General features: G+C 44.4%; 1 protein-coding gene across 4 annotated transcripts in view; it reads left to right on the forward strand.

Annotated features, from left to right (window-relative positions):
• FANCC (FA complementation group C) overlaps positions 1–26,037 on the forward strand; it is a 2,294,314-nt gene that overhangs the window by 1,775,180 nt on the left and 493,097 nt on the right. For all 4 annotated transcript variants that reach the window (XM_069625705.1, XM_069625706.1, XM_069625707.1 and 1 more), the window contains one exon: positions 3,135–3,210. In XM_069625705.1, the coding sequence (XP_069481806.1) occupies positions 3,135–3,210 (76 nt within the window). The remainder of the gene's footprint in view (positions 1–3,134; positions 3,211–26,037) is intronic.

A 26,037-nucleotide genomic window follows, 5' to 3' on the forward strand; every position in this document is an offset into this window, starting at 1 on the left:
AGAATATACTTTATGCCCTGTGGTATGTATTTTTGTAATAGTATAGTGGGGAATGATTTTACCATGTCATGTTGAAGCCAGCTAGTCCTAGGCGCCATTATCAAAGGTTCTGGTTTTAGAATGCACGCACTTGCACTTTACATCTAGACAATGGGCCTCATTACGACCAGCAAACTACGAGTCCTGTGAGCGGGGGCCTTTCCGCCCGCCAGGTCTGACCTGACGGGCGGGAAGGCACCCGCTCGCAGACCTTGACGGATGCACCGGCACTGTTACACACAGTGCCGGTGCATCCGTCCTCCCCATTCCCATTGAGTTCAAAATAAGCAGAAAAAATGCATTATTTTCAGTCACCGCCTTCCCAATGCCCCCGTATTCCATTCCGTACCGGCAACAAGTTTATTTCTATATATAGCGCAATACTACCAAATGCTAAGCATGCTCACCATGCCAAACTTCTACTGGCTCCCTTTGGCAATCGTTTGTCTGCCTGCCGTGCAACCATGCCAAAAGGTGGCATCCAGCCCCTCACAGAAACAAACAGTGTTCTGTTGGTCTACAATGCCTCAATGAAAAGAAATACATGTACAGAAGTAAGTATTAAACAGTTTTGCATCATACCAATACCCACCTGATCAATGTTCTTGAAGAGTAGTATTTATGGTTAATTTAACATAATTTGTAATTACTTTGGGCCTACATTTGCATGCCGGAAAAGAAGGGAAAAAAAAACTCACACCTGCAGTTACTTATTTGCTATGACACCACACACTTACATCTAAAACAGATGTTATTCTTGACAATACTACCCTTTCCATCCTCTTACCCTTTTCCCAATAGAAAAATTACTTCTGCAGCATTTATTAGTCATGTATTTTTTTTTAATTTAATAAAATACTGATGGTGTTCTAATAGCTTTATAGACCTGCAGTTTTGGCCATGCCTCGTTAAAGGCCCTCCTCCCTTCGCTCGGGCCATTAACTCGGTCTTCAGGGCCCTTGCTGCAGGTCTATAAAGCTATATTAAAGGGACACAGAATCTGTCACTTGACAGGCACTTTTGCAGTTGCCGTGCCAGTTTTTTCGCACTCCCCTCAGGCTGGAATTAGCTGCTCTTGCACAGATATTTTATCGTGCAATAGCGGCATTAATTTTATTGTAGATGCACTTGCATAATTTCCGATTTTTGTTAGCTAATTTAGATTGTTTGTTGTTTAGTCCCACTCGATATTGTACCAATGTTTCTTTTAATGTTGATACACATGTATTGAGCAACTAAGCATCTATCCAGGTGTTATATATTCACTATCAGGAAAGACACTCCCACATGGCAGCCGGCATCGGGGGGCTATGCAATAAGGTGGGCACATGACCTGCAGAAGAGAGGTGGGGCTTTACAAACAGTTTGAATATGTTGGGAAGCGAGGGATCATGTTTGATGAATTTTAGCTTGAATACGCTTGAGTAAAGAGCGAAACGCGTGGCGTTTTATTTCCTGTAGGGTGAGTGCCTTTCTCCTGGTTCACCAAGATTCGCTGTTTGCCATATCTTTTTGAATGTGTTGTGATGCAATGTTCTAAATAAACATTTTTTCAAGTACGTTCTGCGAGTGCTCCGGCATTTTGTTGTTTTCCCTTGTGACTTGTGAGGCTTTGCCTACACCTGCGTGGGAGACTGTTTTGTGTATATATAGTGGAGTAATTGGGGAACAATTTGGAGCTATATGGAACATGGTGGGCATATTTGTGTAACTCCCTATCTGATGTTGTGTTTAGGTACAGGGTTTTTGTACCCATGATTATATGCCACTAGATGCATGTAAACCATTACAAAATGGCCACTATGGTTTCTATACCTTACATTGCACATAATGATTCATGTTGCAAATTGGTGAAAGAGAAAAGAGACAACAGTGGAGAATAGACCATAGAGATGAGGTGTTTGTATCTGTATCACCACTGCGTGGTGTGAATTTTTGTATGTGAACAAGCAGCGAGGACGCTGCGAAATGTGTCGTACTGTGGTTCTCTCGTTTTTACTTTTAAATGTCAAGAAATGAATAAACTGGACATTATGAGGAACTGACTTTTGTCTGGAAGGTTTCTGTATTGGGCAGAGCCTTAATTGTTGACGGTTGATCGGGTGGAGTGCATACCCTCTAGGGTTACTATCGCTTAGTTTCCCTTTCGCAATATATATATATATATTTGTTTTTTTAATATAGATGGATATAAATACCACAAGGGTAAAAAGTGCTTGGCTGGCATGGGGGAAATAAAACCACATAAGTAAGAAGCATGATTTTGGATACAGGTATAATTGATATGAATGCATTTGTGTAAACATAAAGATTGTATAAGTGTGTTTTGCATGTGTGGGTGGAGTACACCAGGAACAGCAACATGTCTGGAGAGGCCTTGTGCTGCGTGTGCGTGTGTATTCATAACAGCGCTTTCTTAAAGATGTACTTCTTTTAGGGCTGCATATGTAGGATGTATTGCTACCAGACAAATAACCCATGTGTGGAAAAAATATAGAGTTACCAAGAATGTATGTGTACACCACGATCTTCAGTTGAGTACTTTCTTCTGTTTGCCTGCACTGTAATCAATGAAGTCAATGCTGATATTAATGTTATGCCATCAGTGATGTGACTGATGATGTCACTGGCATGTGTGATTTTTTGTTGCTGTCATGTGGTATTTGTAAGCAAGGAATTGGGGCGGTAGTTACATTTTCATAACTATCTTAATTGTCTAATTTCACAGATTTGCCATGTTAGTAATGCCATTAGAAAATTCTCCCATTAACATTGCTTGATTGAGACTCTTATAGCGATATACCTTCGCCTCAAGGTATGGTTGAACTTTATAGATTGCTGAAAAGGCTCAAAAGCTGGAAATGGCCCAGATCTCTGCCGTAATCTGTATTCCACCTTTCATTTGTAAAACAGAATTGTGCACTTTGTTATGTACACTGTGGAGTAATAACTTACATGTGGTTATTGATGCTATCCAATGGTTAATATAACATAGATTAATATCAAGCATGTTGTATAGATTAACCAAGTGTACTGTTGAAATTAAGAAGTGCCTGAACTGAACGTTTTAAATTATTTCTTTATTTGTATTTTAGCAAAAGATTCCACTGAAGGCTTACTTTCGCTACTGTCATCCCTCACTTGTGGTAGCGTTGCTACAAAATCCTTGTGGTAAGTTCAGCAAGTTAGCCAACATTGAGATAATCCTTATCTTTTTATTTCCACATATATTTTATTTGGGTATCATATCACACGTCTAACATGTCTGTCTTCATTCATACTTATGTTGTACAAAAAATATGTTTCTATTTTTATGAGGTTTTTGCAAAGTGGATTGGTGTGCACAAATGTTAATGATTTAAATATTTGAATATGTATTTTTCAGTGAAAATACTGAATGGGAGCAATTACTGAAGAATAAACTGAAAAGACTTGAAACTTGAGGCATGCTACCTTTTGTGTCTATCCCTCAAGAAAATCCTAGACCCTCATAATGGCAGACACAATTGGAGGGATAGGTTAGAGCTGCCCCTCTCGCTTTAGGGCACTCAAGCAGCCTAAAGAGCAAACACTAGTGCAACAAAACTGGGTTGATCATTTTGCCAGATCTCTGTGAATAAAAGACAAGGTTTTAAATGGCCACAATCAAACTATGAAAGACTTACCTGGAGGACTGAAAGTACCAGAAGGCGGCAGCAGAATCACACGACCTGGTAGGCTCCCGTTGGCCTACTCGTATCTTGTTGCCAAAATCTTCCACTCCATCCCAGGCTTGATCTGAGGGAGTCTTTTGCCTGTAAGTTAACATAAAGGCGCACTGTTAGCTACTTTTGTATTGAAAGATTTAGTATAATTTACTCTCCAACTTTTGCTTTGCATAACCTCATAGTTCGGCTGGTCTAGGATACTTCTTTTGCCCTCAAAATCACTTTACCATTCACATATTTTTTTAGCTCTGCCTCCTCAAAAAGATCCTCCTGCTTCTTTCTTTCTGTATGCAAAGGTCATTAATTTCCTTCTGCTGCTGTTTCTGCTTGGACTAATCGAATTCTCTCTATCTTGATCTGTCTACATTTTTGGGGTAGTCGCATGTTGCTGCTTGAAAACGCTGCATTGAGACATCTCAATGTTGACTGTAGACTGGATCCTTTTTCCCTCAATTAGCAGCCCAAAGCAGGCTCCATTGAAGACAGTAACATTCAAGATCTAACGTTTGACACATAAGACCAGGAAATGGACGTTTCTCTTGTTCTACTGACAATTATCATTCCATTTCTCTTCTCTGCCAATCTCTTCTGCTTGAAATCATGCACCATCATTGCCCTAAAATGTAAGGTTTCAACTACCAGACAGTATGTAGAGACATTTTGATTTCTGGAGTTCTTTCTACTATGATCTGACTGCATGGATCTTGTACTTCCTCCGTCCTTATCCACCTGCGTTGGGCTAGCCAGGCCTCCTTGTACCTTCTTGTTTTTACTCTTGGTATTCCCTCTTCTACAAGCTATTACTTTGCTTAGCTCTCCATCTGCCTCTCCTGATGTTGGCTCTTATTTCTTTAAACTCCCACTGTCACCTACTTATATTGCTGCCTCTTTCTCCAACTTCTTACCACCACATCCTTCTGAGGTTACCTCCCCTACCCCCAAACTCTCCCCACCTCCTCATTCCACATGTTGCACTCTTTACCTCCAAAGTCTCACCACCACCTTCTTCCGATGAGACCGCCTCTTCGTCCAAACCCTTACCACCATCTGCCTCAGATAACTCCTGTCTCAGATCCCTCACCGCTCCTAACCCGGCTCCTCCTCCCTTAACCTCCATTCTTCCACACCCCTCATAGGGCTCTCCAAGTTCCCTTGATTGCCAGCCGCAACCTACTCCAACAACGCACAGCACTGGTCTGCTTAGACAGCCTTATATAGGCAGATGCCCTTTCTCCTGGGTGGGGGCTGTGTAAGGGTCTGCAGCAGGGACTCCTAAGTGTTTCAGGGCTTTGAGTCAGATTGAGGCTGGTCAAGCCATCCGAAATATACTTAACCCCTGGCTGCGAATATTTGGAATTCATCAAAGTGAGCATAATGGAGTTGGGTTAACCCCTGGCTGCGAATATTTGGAATTCATCAAAGTGAGCATAATGGAGTTGGGTTAAAGCATCAGTTGTGGCTTCCAAGTAACAATAGAGCAAAACTATGATAGCAAGCACTTTATAAAACACGAGCTGAAACTCCCCAATATGTCTGTTTGTAAACCGGGGACTCACTCTTAACCACCAATGAATCTGTGCCCAGCACCAGTTTCTCTATCATTTTCTCCTTGCCGCTGACCCTGCTGCTGAGAACTTTAACGATTGGATCTGTGGCAACTCCTTCCCGGCTACCTGACTGACTGCATATCCCAGTGGAGCCATTTTACAGCATCACGTCCGACTTTTTTTGTCACTCTTGTATTCTTAACACTACTCTATAACTTTCACAGATAAAAGCGGCTGTCATCTCTTCCACCTATTTCCGTGTCCATCCCCTCTTTTGTCCCATGACTCAGTTTCTATGGGAGTTGGCCCCCCAAAACTCCTATGTCCATGACCCCTTACTGTTAGCTTCACTTGCTCTGCTTCGTCCTGCAGCCTATCATTGATTTGAGATTACAATAGGTCTGTCTTGTTCATGTTCAGGGACGAATCTCTAAGAAATTCAATGATGAACACGTAACAGGACCCATAGGCCTTATTTGTTTTTCATCCGGATGCAAATTATGCTGCCAATGCTTTTCATACTGCACGATCATATGTTTACCTTTCAACTGTAGCTTGTTGTTGATGCCCTGCAGTGTATCCAATGCAGCATGTGTTTGTGATGCAGTGAGCCGGGTTTGTAGTCAACTGACATATAGTGGCTTGCCAATGCTGAAAAGGGCAGTAGTAAGAGGGGGGTATTTCTTATGTCTCTTCAGTCTTGTAACTCTTTGAGCTGTTCCCTCCAATTTAATATTCAGAGTCTTAAGTTAGGCCACTGGAGCCTTCTGTAATGAAGTCACATGCTGGAGACTTGTACATGGAGCCAGAAAAACCCTGGGGATGGGTGCCTCCACCCTCCCAGGGATGCAGATCCCGGAGGATGTTATGCAGCAGATTACCTGAGCTCTCCAGTCCATTCCCAGTATCAATTGTCGAAATGGCCTTTGCTCCCCTAGAAATCCCTTAACAGTGCATAAAGCTATTGCACTCTGAAGAAAGTGACATCATCAGGGTGAAAGGCCGAGGTGTTCGTAGACACGCTGCTACATAGATCCTTAAACTACAAAATATACAAGTATGGACGTCTAGTTTCATCAAAGACAACTGTCTGCAGATATCACCCACAAAGCCATCAGCGAACCCAGCATGGCTCCAATTACCTACACACAAGGTGAACTAAAGTATTTTCTAGCTGTCCGGATCAGCAGCCCATGCTCAATAAACCCCCTGAGATAGCCAACCCACGAGAATGCAAATCCAACATGGTGCTAGAGTTAAATTAAGGTTGCTGTGTGGATTCACAGGCAGACTGCCAGCAGAGTTGCAACACCTGGGCAATTTGTAGTTTGCATTATGAATCATCTGATCCATACACACAGTTCCCGCGGAGGAATGAGTTGCAAGATGTGGGTTAAGGAGAACAGAAAAGAAGGAGAAACATAAGATAAGAGGAAGATGAGGAAGGGAGGAAGAGGCAGGAGAAGAGAGGGAGAGAGAGACTCGGGAGGAGGAACACGCTGTAAAAAGGTACAGTAAGGTGGCCAGTCATTTGGACGTTGAAAGAACAAGAAAGACAGGAGAATGAAGAGACAGAGAGATACTGTGCTAAAAGCCTTGAGCGTAACGAAAGCAACCCTTTGGTGCAGGGCTACTAGGTCACGTTTAATGGCCTAGCTAGTTGGATAGATGAGACTCTCTGTTTCTTAAGAAGGTGGTCGGAGGGGGAAGAAGCGGGTTATTCCCAGAGTTCCAAATAAATTGATGTGTTGGATTCCCGACTCCCATCCAGAAAACCCAAGGAACTAGGGGTGCCAGTGCTGGGTTTTCATCAAGTCCATACAAACCAAGACAACATCCTGACAAAACCTACCACGGCAAGAAAGAGACTAGAGTTTTCCAAAAAGAATTGCAGGGCACCTAAAACCCCCAAACCTGTGAGTTGGTGTTAGCTGCCAGGGCAGTATAATTCTTTAGGGAAAGGGGGAAGGACGGGTGACCATGGTCCTATGGAAAAATTACATTTTCTATGCCACACGAGGGGCTCAATCAAACTTATTCCTTTGAGTTTGATAGTACCATATGTTGATATGTTTTACACTGTGCCAAATCATCACTGTTTTATTTTCAGAGCGCCTAGACATGTCCATAGAGTGGCGCATTGTGCCCCAACCCAAGGAATCCAGATCCTACTCTGTTGGAGGAGAAAGCCTAAACAAGTTTTGAAGAAAACTGAAACTTGACCTTCGCTTAGAGTTTTCTGCTGATCCTTCGACTGTGACACCTCTCTCCTTTAGTCTTTCCATGTCACAATCAGTCTTCAATATACCTGAGGATTCTTCATTATCCACTTGCTTTTGTGGGGAAGCAATTTGTGGTCTAGAGAACTTGTTCGATTTACTGGGATGGAAGGCTTGTCTTTCTTATTGATCATCCTTTAGGTGATACAAATAACACATTTCAACTACTGAGATAGCACTGGCAGTCTGTGTTGACTTTGATTGCAGTATATGGCCTCAGATTTACTTTCTTTCCTGTTGTTGGAAAGTGCCAAGCGAGAATCTACCTGTTGTAAACCAGTGCCTCCTTGCGAAATCCACTCTCTGACAAGCGGCGTGTGAACAGCTGCAGCATCCTTGTTCACTGCCAGCCTTCCTTATCATCTTCTAGATATCTATTTGCTCCTACAAATACAGCCTGCCAAGATCTCCCAGGCTCACCAGGCCAACACTTAGATAGTGGGCCAATGGCTTAATGAGAATCAAATCAAGACGTACACTGCCGTTTTGTTCCTTTTGCATGGCTAATGTGATGATAGACAGGGTCCACCTTTGCCATCCAGCATATGGCCACTCTGGTTCTGGCCATGTGCATATTACACCTCCTGCAGTGCCCTTGTGACCAACGAAATCCACTTGGCCAATAACAGGGACCCCAAATTGCTCTACCTCCAGCTCCCCCACACCCCCATGACATTTTACATACCCAAGCTATCTCCCCGGAGCATTGGGTTGCATTATGGAGGCCATTTCAAATAGCATCTTCTAGAAGTGGTGGCATATATTGAGTACTTTCAAGGTCTGTCCATTCAAATGATGGTTCTGTTAAACTCTTTCAAGGGTAGATGGGAATAAAAATGTTGGCTCTTCATCTACTAGTTGGGTGAAATGCTTGATGTGCACATATAGTATCTGCTGCTAGCTTATCATTTTTTGGTAAGAAGTGATATAACAAACTGTACTCTTAAAGATATGTTTTACAGATATACTCGAAAATGTGTCTGTTGGGCTTTTAACAAAGTATGTTTTCATTCTGTAATTGTATTAAATGATGCTTCTTGTTCAATTTGTTTATAATTTTAAAATTTAAATCAAATATGTCATTGCATTGTGTTAACAATTGTATGGCCTGGTGCCTTTCTGACATTATTGTGCGCATCATTGCACTGTGGAATGGTCTTGGTGTTCTCCATCTTAGAGCCTGAATCCATGAGTGGAAGAGTATGCATCTATGTATGATTTGGGTTTTATATAGTGGAAATGTAACTGTAAAGTAGCAGAGCACTATACATCAGGAGATGCAGTATTTGGGTACAATAATATTGATACAGTTAGATGGGTACAATACTAAGGGTACAGTTTGAAGGGCATACAGAGAGTGTATACAGTGAGTTAGAGGCAAAGGATACAGGCTAGGCAGGAAACGGCAGATCCAGACTTGAATAATTTGTTGGGCGATACGCAGTCATGCTCTGTTGAAGTTGTACGCATGTGAGTTTCTTCACACGCTCTGACCGTCACTGCTCTAAAGTGATTCTTGGTTGGACTTTGTATTAAAGGGTTGGGATGTACGTGAGAGCCAGAGATGTGCTATGACCCTAAGGCATGTCATTGTAGCTTGGAAAGGGGTTAGGTGCCTGTTAAATGATGCTTTGCAGCTATTTTGGCCATTATTCCTGCATCCCTCTTCCTCATCCCTGTCCTTACATTTGAAGCATCCACCCCAGAATAGGAACCCTTTTAAAACAAATATGAATCCCATCACCCCTTTGTGGGGTATAAAGATCTCACTGCATCCACAATCCACCTAATTAATTTCTTTGAGCCTACCGGCAAGGATTTATTTTTCACCAGGGTCCTCTGCACTGCTGTTTATTACGGAGGTATCTTGTTTCTGCAGAGTTTCCTTCAACCCAGTCAAGTGAAGGACCCCAGTTCAACTAGCATATGGACTGCATCTGATGGTAAAATTGTTTTTTTTATCCTACCCCGTGTTTATGTGGGTTGAGTGATAGAGTGGTTGCCTCATTCGGTTCCTGCTGACTGAGGACACCAGGTTGAGCTTTGCAAATTTGTTAGTGCAAGCCTCCAGAAGCTGGGCATGGGTACCCCATGATATTCGTAGGTGGGGAGACTCCACAAGAATTCTTTCTATACCCACTTGTTCAAGCAGAGTACATGCAGGCCAGCCAGATTGTGTCACAAGCCTGGCGTACAAATGCTGCCTGTGTCAGGCGGTGGATGTACAGTAGGGCAAGCCTCTTCATTGTTGCCATTCCTCAACAACATTGTTCAGGGCAGGTTCACTGAGAGCTCCAAGCCAAGAAAGAGTGCATGCAGGAGGAAGCACTTCTAGGAAGTTACCCGACCTGATACCTCTTCTCCCTCCCGTTACGCCAAGAATTCGAGGGAAGTAGGTATTTCAGCAGGCAGTCTGGAAGTAGTATCATCATATTTCATCGGCAAAAAGCAAGATCTTTTCTGAATGTAAGGAACCAGAAAACTGTTGCATCATGGGTTAATGGCTCAGCTATTTCTGTTAGCTTGAGAAGAGAGTTGCCTTCCCACTCCTTAGAAGTTGTTTTATTATTTTGAAGTCTTATGGGGCACCCTCCCTTGGCAGAAGAAGAGGCCTTTCTGAGAGATACCATTGATAAGAGTGCGTCTGTTGTAAAGTCTGGAGGGGGTGTCTGTACTCCTGCTCTCTATATGGTAGAGGAGAGGCACAGAGAACCCCAGCCAAGATTCTCTATTGTTGGTAGCAATGGATGAGCAATCAGGGCTTAGCTTCTCAGGAGGTGATGCAGGCTGGTTCTTAAGTACAGTGTAGTCCCCAGGGCCCAACAAAGGAATGTCCACACACTGTATTAGTTAAAACACAGTCTTTATATAATTAAGGTTCAAGGTTATATACACAATCACAATAACTCACTTTGTGCTCAGTAAATCTACAATGGCAAATATATACAGTTCTGAGTGGTACCACCATTATTATCAGATTTAATTAAAGTGCATCAACTGTACTCTGGTTAAATGTCCCACAAATCACTTAATAAAGGTAACCAACAATAGATATAGGAGGGAAAGCAGTTGGTTAGAACAATTGGCAGAACACTGGCCTCTAACATTAGACACAGTTCTGTGTGGAGATCCCCCAACCTGTGCAACCTGTAAAAGAAAGATACACTACAAGCCCAGTCCATATATTGTCCAATAAGTCTTATCTCCTATAATGTTTCTACCACCCCATTGTACATGGAATAGAAGATTTCGACAACGAGTCATCGACGGATCCTTCTTGAGCGCCTCCCTTTAAAGCAGGGGCCACGGATCATCGAGATCCCTCGAAGAAAATTAACTCTGCGTCGAGGTGGCAGCTTCTGTCCCAGCGGTGCTCGTCGACGACGGAGCGAAGACGTCTTGCAAGGAAGAGGCGTGCTGTCGATAGTTCAGGACCGCAAAGGGTTTGTGAAGAACTGTGGCCCAGCAAGGGTGTCGTCCGGCGTCTCTACGGTCTTTCGGTGGCGGGAAACCCTCTGGCTGCCCCCAGATATACTAGTTGTCGTTTGGTAATATTATAACCTCCTCAGTACTATGTAAATCAAATCCTATGGACTCAACTGTGGCTACTGTAGGGGCTTTGGCTCTGGGGCTTAATCTAGTAAAAAAATACAGGTTCCCAAATGTATCAGTTGGACCTCATCCCACGCTGACACCATATGTGGAGGATCAGAATGAGGAGGCAGACGATGTAAATACATTTAAATATTTTGTTTCTTTAAAGTAACATAAGGCCTATCTTTCCCTATGACTACAGGGTGTTCCCTACCTATTTTATTAACTAAGGTGCACGTGAATGTTCAACAAAATGTCAGTCCACTGCCCAAATCTAATCTATCTGATACTACCACTAACATAACTAAGGCTAGGAAAATGACTTCCTTCTCCTGGTTGCTGTGTTTTGTCACAGGGTTTTCTTGATTCTATTGTTCCACTCAGAAGAACATTCATAAATAATCTCTGGTTATCCTCTGGTTTAAGTTCTGAAGTTTTTTTTAGAGGATTGGTATTTTCTGCTCCGTGTTTCTTAGAGATTGTCTTATTTATTTTCAGGGTCCTTCTCTCTTTTTGTAGGGCTCAATGCCCTCTTGTATTTTGCTCTCCTCTCGAATATTTTGGTTGTTCAATGTCCAATTATAATCCACCTCTTGTCCATGCCTTTCTCCCAGGTGGTTCACTTCAACCCCTCCCTCAAATCACTCGAAATCCTCAACAACTGCCTGGAACGCCAATGACGGGCTAGCCCGCCCCCCCCAGAACAAAGCCACCTTTGCTAAACAGATAAGAGCCTACAGGATGGAAATCCGGAAAGCCAAAAAATCAAGTCCCCTCTCTGCACAAACCCCCTCCCATCTTCTCACAAGCACTCTATCATGCCCTATCAGACCACTACTACAACATAGCCATTGAAAGGAACCTCTCCATCCTCAATAAGCTAACAACCTTCCTCCACTCTCACCCGCCTCCACCTCCCCCTCCATGCCCCCGCTCTCGAAACGCACCCTTTTCCACTCCTCCTCTGCCATCTCCCACCCCAAATTTCTTAGCCTCCTCTCAAATAGCCACCCCTCAGCTCTCCCCTTCCCCCCGCCGTCCTCAGGAACATTCTTTCTTCCTCATGCACAGGCAGCCTCACCAGATCCTTAATCAACCACTCATTGACATCAGGCATTTTCCTGGAGGCATACAAAACCTCTCACGTCAAATCTTTACTAAAAAAGCCCTCTCTTGGCCTTTCTCCTCCCCTTCGATTACCACCCCATCTCTAAGAATCGATTAATTGCCAAACTCTTGGATCACCCATTTTACGCCCATCTCAGCCTCTTCTCAGAATCCCACAGCCTTCTACACCCGGTTCGGTCAGGTTTCAGACCCCTCCATGAAACCAAAGCCTCCCTTGTCTCAATCTGGGACAAACTGAAAAGAACAGCAGATTCCGAAGGCTGCACCGCATTCACCCACCTTGAATTCTCAGCATCTTTCGACACAATCAACCACACCACTCTCTCTAAAAGACTCTTCTCCCTATTCACCAGATACTCCACCCTAAAATGGATCTCCTCCTTCCTCTCCGACCTCTTCCAAACCACTTTTCTCCAACCTTTCTCCTCTGCACCCGGCCCGTCCCCTATGAAGTCCCTCAAGAAGAGTCCCTCTCCTTTTAAACCTTTACCTATTCCCACTCCACGGACTCATCAGCTCCCACAACCTCACCTGCTACAACAATGCCAACGTCATTCTCAAGATCCATAAATCCCCATCTTCACCCAACCCAGATCTTGCATCCTGCCTCAAAGACATAGACCGCTGGATGACGAACAACAACCTCCTTCTCAACCCTGCCAAAACAGAAATCCTAATCTGCTGCAAAACCGCTGTGATTCACAAACCCACCCCTTGGTCACCCTCCTTAGGACCCCCACCCGCTATGTCATCCTCAGTCAAAAACCTGGGTTGCACGCTCATCTCAGACCTAACACTATCTTGCCACATTAATGCTGTCTCCAGATCTTGCCACTTCCACCTCTGCATGCTCAAGTGGATCTTTCCTTATCCTTCCTACCCTTATAGAATCTCATCAGTTATGGATATCATCCTATCCCGACTAGACTGCGCCAATTCCATCTATCTTGGCGCCCCGGCTTTTCAACTCAGAATGCTCCAACAGATCCAAAACTCTACAGCAAGGCTCCTCCTTGCACCCCTCCCCCCCAAAGAACAGATCTCCCCTGCTCGGGGTGCTCCACTGGCTGCCCATCAGCCGCTGGGCCTCCTTCAAAGCCATGTGCATTACCTATCATGCTCTACAAAAGAAATGCCCCAAATTCCTCCAAAACAAACTTACATGCTACCGCCCCAACTGAATTTTAAGATCAGGTTCTGCACACCTCCCGATGGACCCTCTGTTCAATTTCTCCAGACTAGGAGGCTCCTCCTTCTTTGTCCTAGCTCTCATCCTCAGTCTCATTGAGGACCACCTCTCTTTCATGAAGGCCCTTAATACCTACACCCCACCACCGCCCACGGCCTGAAACCCTGCCACAAAATGGCACACATGCACAGGCCTGAAACTGCTAAACCCGTCTGTGCTACTCTCTCCCCATTTAATTACTTTGCTTCACTCCTCTAGCTTTCATCTGGGCCTTGCTCCAATCCTGTAATTTTTTCTCCCACCACCCCACCAGAAGAGACAGGGTATGGCGCCCGGTGGAGTGCTGTGGGCGTCCTACTTCCTCCACTTGGAAGACCTTCAAAAGCGGGCATGGTATTGCACCTGCATGGATTTGAGGGTGGGCAAGGTGTCGCACCTGTATAGATTCGGGAGCTGACTATGTGATGCATCCAGAGTGTCTAAGGGTGGGCAATGTATTAACCTTTAATGCTTTCCGTGGGTGGTTATTTTCTCTGCACTTGAACTGCCTTGCTGGTTGATGGAGGTAACGTATTGAATTTGGACGGAATTGACAGTGGGCAGCGTATCACACTTAGAAGAACACTGAGGGGGGCAAAATAATGCACTTGGACTAATTCTTGAAGGCATAAAAATGTGTTGCACCTGAATGGGCTCTGGGATGGACTAAGTGCTGCATTTGGACTGTTAAGGAGTGGGCAATGATTACTCTTTAATGCATCTTGGGGTTGGCTTTCTCTGTGCACTGGAATTGTCTGATGCGAGCAATATATTGCAGTTGGACATACCTGAGATTGGGCAGCATATCCACACTTGGATGAACACTGAACATGGGCAATATATTGCACTTAGATTGATACTGACAGTGGGCAGCTTTTCACTTAGAGTCGCCAGTGATAGCTTTTGTATAGAACTTGAAAGCGTTGCACAGATAACCAGTGTGCTGCATTGAGTCAAGTCCATGACTGCGACCAAGTTATGGTTTCTAGGCGATTGTAGAATTGGTCTCCACATCCTGTCGGAAGCGTCCCCCCTGGTTGCGGTTTGATACAGCATTGAACGTTGCCAGGTTCCTTCCTCTAATCCTCTCTCTGCAGTCTGGCGTCTGGAGCTCAGTTCGTTGGAGTTTTGCTGATTTGAGTGATTGGCTCTGTGGTAAACGTCTGGTACTGGGCCACTGACCACCCGACTTGAAAGGACAATTTGGAAGGGTGAGTGGAGGGACCTGTATAGATAAATGGTCCACGGCTTCCTTGTTTCCCGTTGCTCCCATTGGTCATACTTCTGTCTCCCCTTTCAGCCTGTAGAGAGCAGTGAGTACATACCACACCCTGTTGGAGACAAACCATAGGGGTTAATAGGTAGTTATCACCATGCTGATATGTAACCTGCGTGACCCAATGCGGGTGTTAAGCTACTTCTTTGCTACTTTGTTGACTTTGCAGCCTAATTTTTGGCAAACCTCAATGATGCGGATACAGTGTCATAACTATGCAACTGTGGATCATTTTGCCTTTTAAGGGAAATGTTGAAGAGGTAAGTAGAGGGTTTTGTCTCCAGGGGGACAGGCAACATAACATTTATCGCTTGCTTAGACCAATTTCGGATGTTAACTTGTTAATCACTGAAATTACAGACTTGCTGTGTGATATTGACGGAATGGACGCTGGAAAGGATGCTAGAAAGGGAAGTGCGGACCAGGCAATTTCCCAGAAAAAGGCTGTTAGTAGTACGCTTATCCCTGGATCGAACTGCGCGGCCCCTGCTTTTGACGATTTGATTTCCTTCTGCGATAATGCTGCGACTATTGGTGCCCCTGAGGAGGGCCCCATACTAAGTATCACGAAGGAAGACCACCTGCCGCAGTTTGAGGTGGCCCAAAAACCTAATCAAGTGGATGGCAGAAATGTTGCTTTACAGGTGAATTGTAGCCGAAGGGGCCACTGGGCACCACAAGTCTGATATTGTCGAAATCTACCCACAGATTCCAGAGCTATTTTCCTCTAATCCTCCCAAGCCTACATATCTCCCAGTCACCTGTTATAACTCCAAGCCATCTATATGAACCTTCCCAATATTTCCAGCGGTCCCTGTCAAAGAGACAGAGGGCTATTCCCCTCAGGCCGTAGAATTCCCAGCTATTTCCTTGCTTCCTCTATCTAATCAATATGAGCCTTTGGCCGACAGTACCCTGGCTGCTGAATTTGCAGATCCTGTTGTTGTGGAGGATCAATCTTGGCAAGCCGTGGCTTGTAGGAAACTTAAGAAACTGCAAAGAGTTATTTCCTTGTAAAAGGTGGTGGTTTCGGTACATGATAGTGTGCCCTTGCTAACCTGTGAAGTGGGCACTCAGACATGTCCTCTTGGTATGGGTGACCTTCCCTGTGTTATCCCGGAGCCTCTGTTGGCCCCTGCTTGGTCAAGTGCTCACCTTGGTAACTGAATTGAAGAGTCTGAAGGATCAGTTAGCCTGCCCTGTGAAGAGATTGGGTGAACTAACTGTGCTGCCCTGCACCAAGCCCTTCATTGGCAATGTTCAACATGCCACTAACGCTATTCCTGTCGCTGAAGCCTCTGTTTTAAAGTGGCCAGCTGCCTCTAATTAGGGTTTGAATTGCCAGAGCATGACTAGTAACCCTTCTACAGCCTTTTTTAATCACGGAAACACTCAATCGGAAGAAAGCCTGCTAGCCATGAAGTTTTGAATACTCCTCTGTCTGGTGCTAATCAGATTCATTTGAGTCAACATTCTGAGCTCCCACGACATCATCCTTCAGTTGATTCTCGTAGGCATGGGAATATCATTGATTGGCCCTCTATAGTGATGATTAATGTGCCAAATCTTTTTCTGAATGCCTTTAAGGATACTGAAAGCCTGAAAGACAAGTGTATTTTCTGGATCCTACTTATCAGGGGCTGTCTATTAATGATCAGAAATGAAATTGTGCACTGCATCAGAGGGTCTATACCAAACTCGGATTATGACTATATACGTGTGTTTCTGCTGTCCCAAAATCTAGCCAATGGCCTCCTCTTAATTGTTTTTAGATCCTACCCTCCAGACGTGACTACAATTGGCATTAGATGTTTTGAATGTTTTAAGCGGTTTATATTGATTGTAGCGCGGCCATATGTTAGCAGCCAAACGAACCCCTTGTATATAGGACTCAATGCATCTGGTCCCCCTGGATGCAACCCTATGAGTAGGTTGAATGATCCATCTTCTGACCTGAAAGTGGTTGATTGAACTCAAAGATGGCCATAAAATGCTATCCTGGAACATAGCGGGGTGAACAGGCGTCTGGCGGACTCAAGCTGGTGTTCTTATATTCGTGATTTCCAAATCATTATACTTTAGGAGACTTGGACTCTTCATTGTGTCTTCTTCCAGGGTTACCAGACTTTCCATTCTGCAGCCATAAAAGGCCCTTGTGGCAAACCTAGTGGTGGTCTGCTAATATGGGTGGATGTTACTCTAGGATGAAGAATTGAAGTTGTGGACACTGGTTCTCCCAACTTGCAACTATTATTACTTTGGCTAGCCAAGGACGATCTGCTGTATGTCTATAATATTTACAACAGGCCAACTTTAGGCTTAAAAACATTAATTTGCCTTCAGAATCTGATGGATGATGTAGGTCTTTCACCTTGATATCCAGGTTTTACCCTTGTGGCCGGATATCTTAATTTGCAATTCAAACCACTGAAAGCTCTTACAGAACTATGGGAGGACCAAGATCAGGCGTGGAATAGTCCTACTTTAAATGCTCTGCCTCCTTCGTGAATCCATCGCCTACCTATGGATGCGGCATGCATCTTATTTAACTTAAATTTGAGGGCCTGTAATGAGCAATGGCCAAAGGACCAACCAGCGAAGAAAACCTTTCACGGCCACAGTGGTAACACCTTGATAGATGATCTGTTGATTTCTGGGAAGACTGGTCTAGGCTTAGGGATTTTAAGATTGGTGATCGGCTGGAAAGTGACCGCTATCCATTAGAGTTTGAAGTTATGGGTAAACCCAGAGTAGAGGGTAATACTAGAGACCATTAATTTGCTCAACCCATGGAGCTCACGAGGCATTCACAAAACCCAATAAAATGGTCTAATGTGTTGAACTGTGTAGCTAAACTGGATATCTATGCATCTATTCTAGATAACCTCTCAGTTATTTACGAAGTGTTAGATCTATTCTGGAAGAATATGAGAAGTTAAAATCTGATTCCTTTCAACTCTGTTAGGACTGTAGAAATGATAACCTAAAATTCAAACCAAAGTGGTATGATATTGAATGTCGCTTAGCAAAAAGGGAAATTGAATCCTACCTAACAACGTCCACGTTCGCTGACAAATATACCCTGCACTTATTAAGAACTAAGCACAAACCGTTAAACTCTCAAAATTAACTAAGGTTTTTTATCGAAAGGTGGTCAATTTTAGATAATGCCTTGAAATCCGGGGACACGTGCCATTTTTGGAAAATGATCTCTGGGAAGGAGCTGAGTGGGTTTGGGGTCATAAACTGCACCGTAGGTGGAAATGTCTGGTGGTCATATTTCTCAAGTTTATATGGAGTTTGGCTTAACCAAGTTCTTAGTTCGGCTACTGTCAGCTTACCCTCCTGTACAAACCTTGTTTTTTCCATTGGTGAAGTAGCCTGTCCGCTTAAATCGCAAAACGGTCATAAAGCTCCCGGCCAGGATATGATTCTGGGTGACTTGCTTAAAGATTAAGCGATTGTTTGGGCTCCAGTACTCTGCAAAATATTCAACGCCATTTTGGCTAGTGGCGAAATTCTGACATCCTGGAAACAAACTATAATAGTCCACATTTTTTTAAAAAAGAGGCAAGGACCATCCAGCTAACTATTGCCCAATCTCACTTCTGGATACTGCCGGCAAGCTTTTTTGGCAACTAATCGTTTACAGAATTGGGCTGATCGTGTTAATGTGATCAGCCATATTCAGGCTGGGTTTCAGAACCTTGGATCATTGTTTTTTATTATACATGCTTATTCAGAAAAGGAGTGGGGTATTTGTCGCAAGCCAGTCTCGGGGTGGGTTGGGGGGGGTCCTGGCACCCTTCCGCCAATGCGTCAATAATTTCCTGAACGTAGATGTTAAATAGGAGAGGTGCCAGGACACAGCCTTGCCAGACACCCAGATTAACGTCAAACTCTTTTGTCATCTCGCCCCCAGTCTGTAACATAGAGGTACATTTTATTTACGCGGATGATGCTCTGTTGCTCGCTACTACCCCCACAGGTCTTAAGAAGTCTTTATCTTCCAGAGCAAGTTTAAGTCCCTTTGTTTAAATCTGAACTTTGATAAATCAAAGGTGATGGTGTTTAAGCCCCCTTTTTCTAAAAAAAATATCCATAGCTTTAGTTGCTGGTGACACTGTTATTGAACAAGTAGCCCACTTTGATTATCTTGGTGTGCGTTTCCAGGATAATGTTCGCTGGGGAGCACAGTCTTCTAAAACAGTTGTGATCCTTGGAGAAGTATAGTAGTGGCATTTTTTTTTCATCACAAGAATGGCATGGGGCCATTTCCCCAGCCCTGGATCTGCTTCATAAACAAGCCCTGACAGCCGCACTATATGGTGCCGAACTATGGTTTTTTTTTATAAGCTCCTGTGAATATAAATTCCTTAAAAAACGAAAGCTTCTTCCAGTTAGTGCGCCTTCGACATTGCTCCACTTAGCGCTTAATCAAATACCTGTAGTAACCTAGGTTTCCTTTAAACCTGTTTCATATTGGCTTAGAGTATGGAATAGCAAGGGGCTGCAAAAGTGTACTGTGGAGGAGTTGGTCACATCTTAAGTCTAAGTGGAGGAAAGAACCTAAAATGGTTTGCCCATGTTAAAGCAATCCTCCTGAACTTAAATAGGTCTGATCGTTGGAAAAATCTGCAGGCCTTGTCTACGCAGGAAATTGAGCAGCTCAAAGCAAGTATGTATTAAAGAGCCCTCAAGAATTTAATAGTGGATGCTGCAAATTTAAAACTGCACCCAGACTATCTAGAGTTTAGAATTGAGTATGGTTTTAAGGTCTATTTAGACAAAGTGTCTCCTCCTCCAGAGAGATCATTGTATATACGTTTTAGACTTGGAATATTACTTGTGTCAGCTTTCACTGCATTTTGGAGGAACAGTGCTCCTGCACGGTGCCCATTGTGTGGATTTTTTAAAGAAATCATGGTACACTCTATCCTGACATGTGAAAAATCTAGACGACTAAGAAGAATATATTTGCGAACAATATTTTTAGATGTTATCCCTCCATTACTGTTTTTAAGTCAGTGTTTATCTTGATATGGTATTGATACAACTGCACGCTATATACTAAGCTATGCAACTGCGCGCTATATAAGACCTTGGCTACAGAAGAGCAAAGTGTTGAAATAGGATAATGCCATTGTCAGGGTTAAGATTTGTGTACGATTTATGCAGCTTGCATTCTATGCTTTTTAAATTGCATTGTATATTCTAAATGTGTATCCACGTTTTCATTTTTTCTGTAATTTGTACTTGTTGTTAAGCTTGATGGTTTTATTAAACGAATAAAAGCTAATGATGATGAAACATGTAATGCAGGTGTTGGCAGAATGCTGCCTTTACAGTTAAGTGGGGTCTTGAAGGTAATCACCTAATTTGTATTTGTATTTATTAACGTTTATATAGCGCTTTACGCCAAAGCGCTTTACATAAACAACAATAATACATTAGAAGTGATAGATTACAATTCATGAGTGAAATAAACAAGAACTGTGTGCAGAACAATTTGCCAAGTTCATAATGTAGAAACCAGGGAAGGGGAGAAGGAGGGGAAATAGTAGAGAAGGGCAGTCAGGAGGGGGATTGAAGAAGGTGGGATTTTAGACAGGAACGGAAGGAAGGGTATGAGGAAATGGAGCAGATAGGGAGATGTAAGGAGTTCCAGTGGAGTGGGGCAAGGAGCTGGAAGGATTGGAAGTGAGAGGGAGCGCAAGGAGGGAGTGGTACAGGGAGAAGGAAGAGGTCAGCAGAATGGAGGAGGTGAGGGGGAGAGTAGAAAGAGAGGAGGGAGGAAAGGTAAGGAGGGGCAAGATTGTGAAGAGATTTAAAGACAAGACCGAGGAAGTTGAATTTAAGAAGAGAGTGAAAGGTAAGCCAGCCGAGTGAGGAGAGCGAGGAGGAGATTCAATCATAAGAAGAGAGGGATCAGAGAGTGCAGATAGCAGAGTGGTAGAGGGATTTGAGGGGGCAAGGTGAGAGGCTGTGAGGCTTAAGAGGAGAGCTGAGCAGTAGAAGAGACGGGAGAAGATGAGGGAGAAAATGAGTTTGGTGGCATGGAAGGAGAGGGAGGAACGTATTTTTACAAACATTATAAAGATGATAACGACCGGCGCGGGAAGTAAGCGAGATATGGAGAGTGAAGGAGAGGTTAGAGTCAAAGTGGAGGCCGTGATTGCGGGCAGAGGCAGAGATGTGGAGTTCAGTAGGGGGGAAAAGGATGGAAGGAGGTGGGGAAGGGGGAGGAAGAGTGTTGGCAGGAAAGAATAGAATTTCAGTTTTGTCAGAGTTTAGGGTAAGAAAGTGGGAAGACATCCAAGTTTTGATAGCCGTGAGACAGTAAGAGAGTTTGAAGTGAATGTCAGGAGTGAAGGAAGAAAAGGAAAGGAAGAGCTGGGTATCATCAGCATAAAAGTGGTGAGAGATGCCGAAGGAAGAGATGATTGGGGACAGAAATGAGGTGTAAAGTGTTAAGAGAAAGGGGCCAAGTACGGAGCCTTGGGGAACACCAAAGTCGAGGGTGTGAATAGGGGAGGAACGACCGCCCCATGAGACGGCGAAAGAGCGATTGGAAAGGTAGGAGGAAAAAAACATTGAGGACAGAGCCTTTGAGACCAAATGAGGATAGAGTGTCGAGGAGTAAGGGCTGATTGACAGTGTCAAAGGCGGCAGAGAGGTCAAGAAGAATGAGAATAGAAGAATGTTGGGAGTAGCGAGCAGTAAGAAGGGAATTAAGAACGAAGGTAATAGAAGTTTCAGTGGAATGCTTAGGGCGAAAACCAGATTGAGTAGGGGGGAGGAGTTTAGGGACAAAAGCAGAAAGTTGGGATTAGGCTAGTCCTTCAAGGAGCTTAGAGAGGAAGGGTAAAAGAGAGATGGGGCGAAAATTAGAAGCCAGGAGAGGGTTAGCTGAGGGTTTTTTCAGGATGGAGATGATAGTAGCGTTTTTGAAGGCGGTTGGAAAGGTAGCAGTGGTGAGGCAAATGTTGAAAAAAGAGGTGAGATAAGGTATGAGAAGAGGATAGGTTTTGGGAATTAGAGGAGTGGGTAGAGAGTTAGAGGGGGCAGTTGTAGGGTGAGTTTTAGAGAAGAGGAGGAAAATATCAGCGTTGGAGACAGGGGTGAAGTTAGACATGAAGGAGGGAATCACCTAATGATAGCAGGAGGCATGCAGAATGCACCCACTATAAGTTATTAACCCAGATGTATCAGAACTATGCTGAATTTACAAACTCTGGGCATTCACTTGATTATAACCAATGTTATTTTCCTCTCGCAATCTGCACCGTTGCAATTTGCCAAAGTGGCGTCCTCACAGCGCAGGCATCTGCTTTCACATAAAATTCGAATGGCACTTTGCACAACATCGCTGCCATAAGAACGTTACTACCTTTCACAACAAAAATTTGAAACGTAGCAGCACACATAATTGGCCATCCTCTTACACACCTACCCTGCTTATGTTCCTAGTGTACCTCTCTCCATCCATACACATGCCAATTAGGCATGAGTGGCTAGCAGGGACTCAGCCAAGCCCTCATAACCTTTAATGGCCATTATGCATACACAGATACTGGCACCTCCTAACTTTCCCAGAGGAAGCTTTCAACTTACAGCGCGTTGGGACCATACCTAGGGTGAAAGGCGCTATACAAATGATGATATGAAATGAAAATGAAATGATGTCATGACACAGTCCTTTGATAGAAGAGGTCTCTGGAGCTTCCTGCATAAACCTCCTCCAGGGAGCTAGTGGCTCTGGCTGAAGCCCTGGTAGGCTGGTTAACCTGTGATACATAGGCTCTTTCGGTCATTTGACAAAGGTGGCGGTCCGACTTAGTCACAAGATGGATGTTCCAGTATTACTCCGTAGTCTCAAGACTTTTCCAAAATAGAGGCTCTTCTTCAGGGAATCATGGGCCTTAAAGAGAAAAGACATTCTTCAGCATTGGATCTTTCATGGATTCACATGTGTGTTCTTTTTTTAATTCCCCATCATCAGGCTGGGAATCCTCTGCAACCTTTTTATTACATGTTCTTTATACATATTTTCCTTCACTTTAGTATGCACTAGGTTTCCTTTTGGGTGCATTCAGCCCCAACCATTGGGACGTCGAGTATCAGGCTCCACCCAGGAGGCCCTTTTCAGATTCTAACCTCGCGTTGTTCCGAGGAGTCCTGTAACCCCTTTCTCCAAGTGAGAAATCTGCTACTTTGGAAAATCTTCAATTGGAAGGAATTTCATCATCTGGACTTTCATTACCCTTGCTTCTATCAACAACAGATAACTGGGAAGATACAATGGAACCTAAATCCAAGAAATCTCTTTTTAAGACCTGTAACACCTGTGGGTTTAAACATGTATATGAGTGGGACAAGCACTCAGAGTGCAGTTATTGTCTATACCCAAACAAATACCTGATGAATGTGACATTTGCTGCACTTTCATTGCTAATACACCGCCATAGACGTCTCATATGCTGGCTAAATGAGGTAAATATCCTCCCTCTGAACCAACCATCAAAGGCTCAGAGAGGCATCCACCCCACAAAAGGGGTAGATCTGAGAGGGGCAGCCTTCAGGTTCTCAAAGCCACAAAAGGGCAAAGTTGGATTTGCCACCAAAACCGTTCACTCATCAAGGACATCGTCAGCGGGAGGAACAGGTGTTGCTGCATTAAAAATGCATTTACCGTTGATGCCAACGCATTCGTCATCAGGCACAAGTCCACCGTTGATTAAAGATATGCCTCATTCTACAAGACCAACGAGATCGACGACAACCCTATTGATCACAACCCCATCGTTGAGACCGTTAACACCGGCTCCGCTGACGAAACCGTTGACACCTGCTCTGTCGAAACCATAGGTGACAACACTGCAGACGAAACCTCAGTTGGCGGCACCACTGATGAGGCCGTCAACACCGGCACCGCTGTTGAAAGCAACACCGAAAAATCCATAACACTATCGAGGAAGGGTGCACTGTCCACGGGAGGGTCCGGGAAAGCCAACAAACCACTGATGAACCCTCCAATCCTGAAGATTGCACCACCAAAAAGAGGGTGCACGACGGCAGACAAACCGCCAGTGAGAATGGCAAGCCCGCCGTCAACAGGCTTACCACGGGACCACAAGGAAATAGAACGCAGATCGGAAAAAGTGAGATTGCAGCATACACAGGGGCCAGGATCACAAGAAGGGTTGCAAAAATCCACAGCGCAACCGATAATGATTCAAATTCTGTTGGCATCAATCCCTCGGCAGGAAACAAACCTGTGTCCGTTTCCGGTATCCTCCATATTACCAGAGCAAATCCTAGAGCATCATATTGATTCAGAGTTCGAGAAGTGATTCTCCCCATCTTTCTCTGAGCACAACTATTTGGACCCACTGCCACCCAAGATCACCTCCTCCAAGGAAATCACCACTGTCACCTCCAATGTCAAGGCCTACGGCCTCACCACTGAGGGGGAGAGAAATGCTCAAATGTTGCTGTCCTTACAAGTGCTGACATCACTACAGTCCCTAGTGTGTCAGCTAGATGAGAGGCTACGAAAAGCACAGGATAGCGCCAGGGAAGTGCCGGGCCCGTCGGGGGAAGCACCGGCTGGTACAAGCAATGCCCAGTGAAACAAGCGACAAATACAGCCTCTCAGTAGGGCTCCCATGATAGAAGATAGCACTTACTGTGCAAACACGATAGACCCTCTTGTGTCAGACCCCGGTCTCCAGTGGACTCTCCAGGGCGGAGGTCAAGGTCGCCCAGAAGGAAAGGCTCACCTGCTCCAGGACCATCCATGGGTTGGAGTCCATTGGCACAAGACTCAATAGCATGCCATCAAGCCTCGCCACAGCAGTTGCCAGTCACAGAGCCTGACTCCACAGTTAGGGAGCAGGAAGAAGGAGAGCTACAGACCACTGATACAGATGGGGATGTGGACACACTCTCCACCACCACCACCACTCGTTCACCACCACACGATGACTGGCATGCACAGGATGCAGATATTGATCCAGGTCTAAATGAACCACCCAAAGCATCACCACTCGATGAGGTGGGCTCATTTCATAAAATGATATTAAAAGTCTGTGAGGAGTTTGGTCTTGTGCCATCTGAACAAAAGAAAGATTGTTTTTATGCAACTTGATGCAGAAAAGGCGTATGTCTCTAATATCTATACCCATCCTAGATGACATTTGGGAGGGAGGGTTACCATTGCTGAAAAGACCTTTATCTGAGCCAGCTCTCAAAGGAAGTTTAGAAAAGAAGTAAAGGGCTCCCGAAAATATGCCCAAATATCTAACATCACAGCCTACACCTGATTCGGAAGTGTCAGCTGTGGCTGGGAGAAAATCCAGCTCACAGGTTAACACGTGCACTGTCCCTCCAGACAAGGATAGCCGGTAAATCGACGCCTTTGGAAGGAAAATAAGGGCAAAAGGGGCTTCCACTGTAAAGGCTGCTAACTCTCTGGCAATCATGACGAGGTATGATCGGGAGATGTAGCACCAAATAGTGCCAATACTAGATCATCTACAAGAGGACAAACTCAAGGAAGCTCTTGTAATCCTCTATGATGGTTAGGAGGCATCTAATCATGCCATCAATATGGCTGTCGACGTTGCTTAGACTGGCTTCAAAAAGATTGGAAATGGCACGGTCTTAGGAAGATATGCCTGATTAAAATGTACATATTTTAGACCAGAGGTACACAACAAGGTGGTTAACATGCCGTCCGAAGGTGACTAACTCTTCTGGCCTAAGATTGACAAGGCCTTAAAGGCAATTAAAGTGGATACTGACACAGCGAAATCGCTCACCTCATTCCAAACGAAACGCCCTTTCAGTGTGCGGCAGGCCGTTCCTCCTTTATGACCAGAGGAGGACGACATATCAGCGAAGGTCGTAGTATACACAAGGATATAGAAAATCCTATCAATATAAGGCCAAAGACTACAAACTACAGGCAAGGCGGCACACTAGCACCCCTTCACAAAGAGGCAGGCAGCAAAAACAGGCCAGACCCCCCGACTAGGCCGGCCTCCTTACATCTGCAACAGCAAGTAGGAGGCAATCTAAGACACTAACTCCATCAGTGGCATACAGTAATATCAGACAGGTGGGTTTTAGACGTCATACAAAAAGGACATAGGCTAGACTACAAGGACATTTTGCCTCTATTTTCTCCAGAGGAGCTCCCCCAGGCACACCTAAGTGTCCTCAGGCAGGAAGACAT

This window comes from Ambystoma mexicanum, chromosome 6p (assembly GCF_040938575.1).
Source record: "Ambystoma mexicanum isolate Mex_15411 chromosome 6p, UKY_AmexF1_1, whole genome shotgun sequence".
NCBI classification, from domain to species: Eukaryota; Metazoa; Chordata; class Amphibia; order Caudata; family Ambystomatidae; genus Ambystoma; species Ambystoma mexicanum.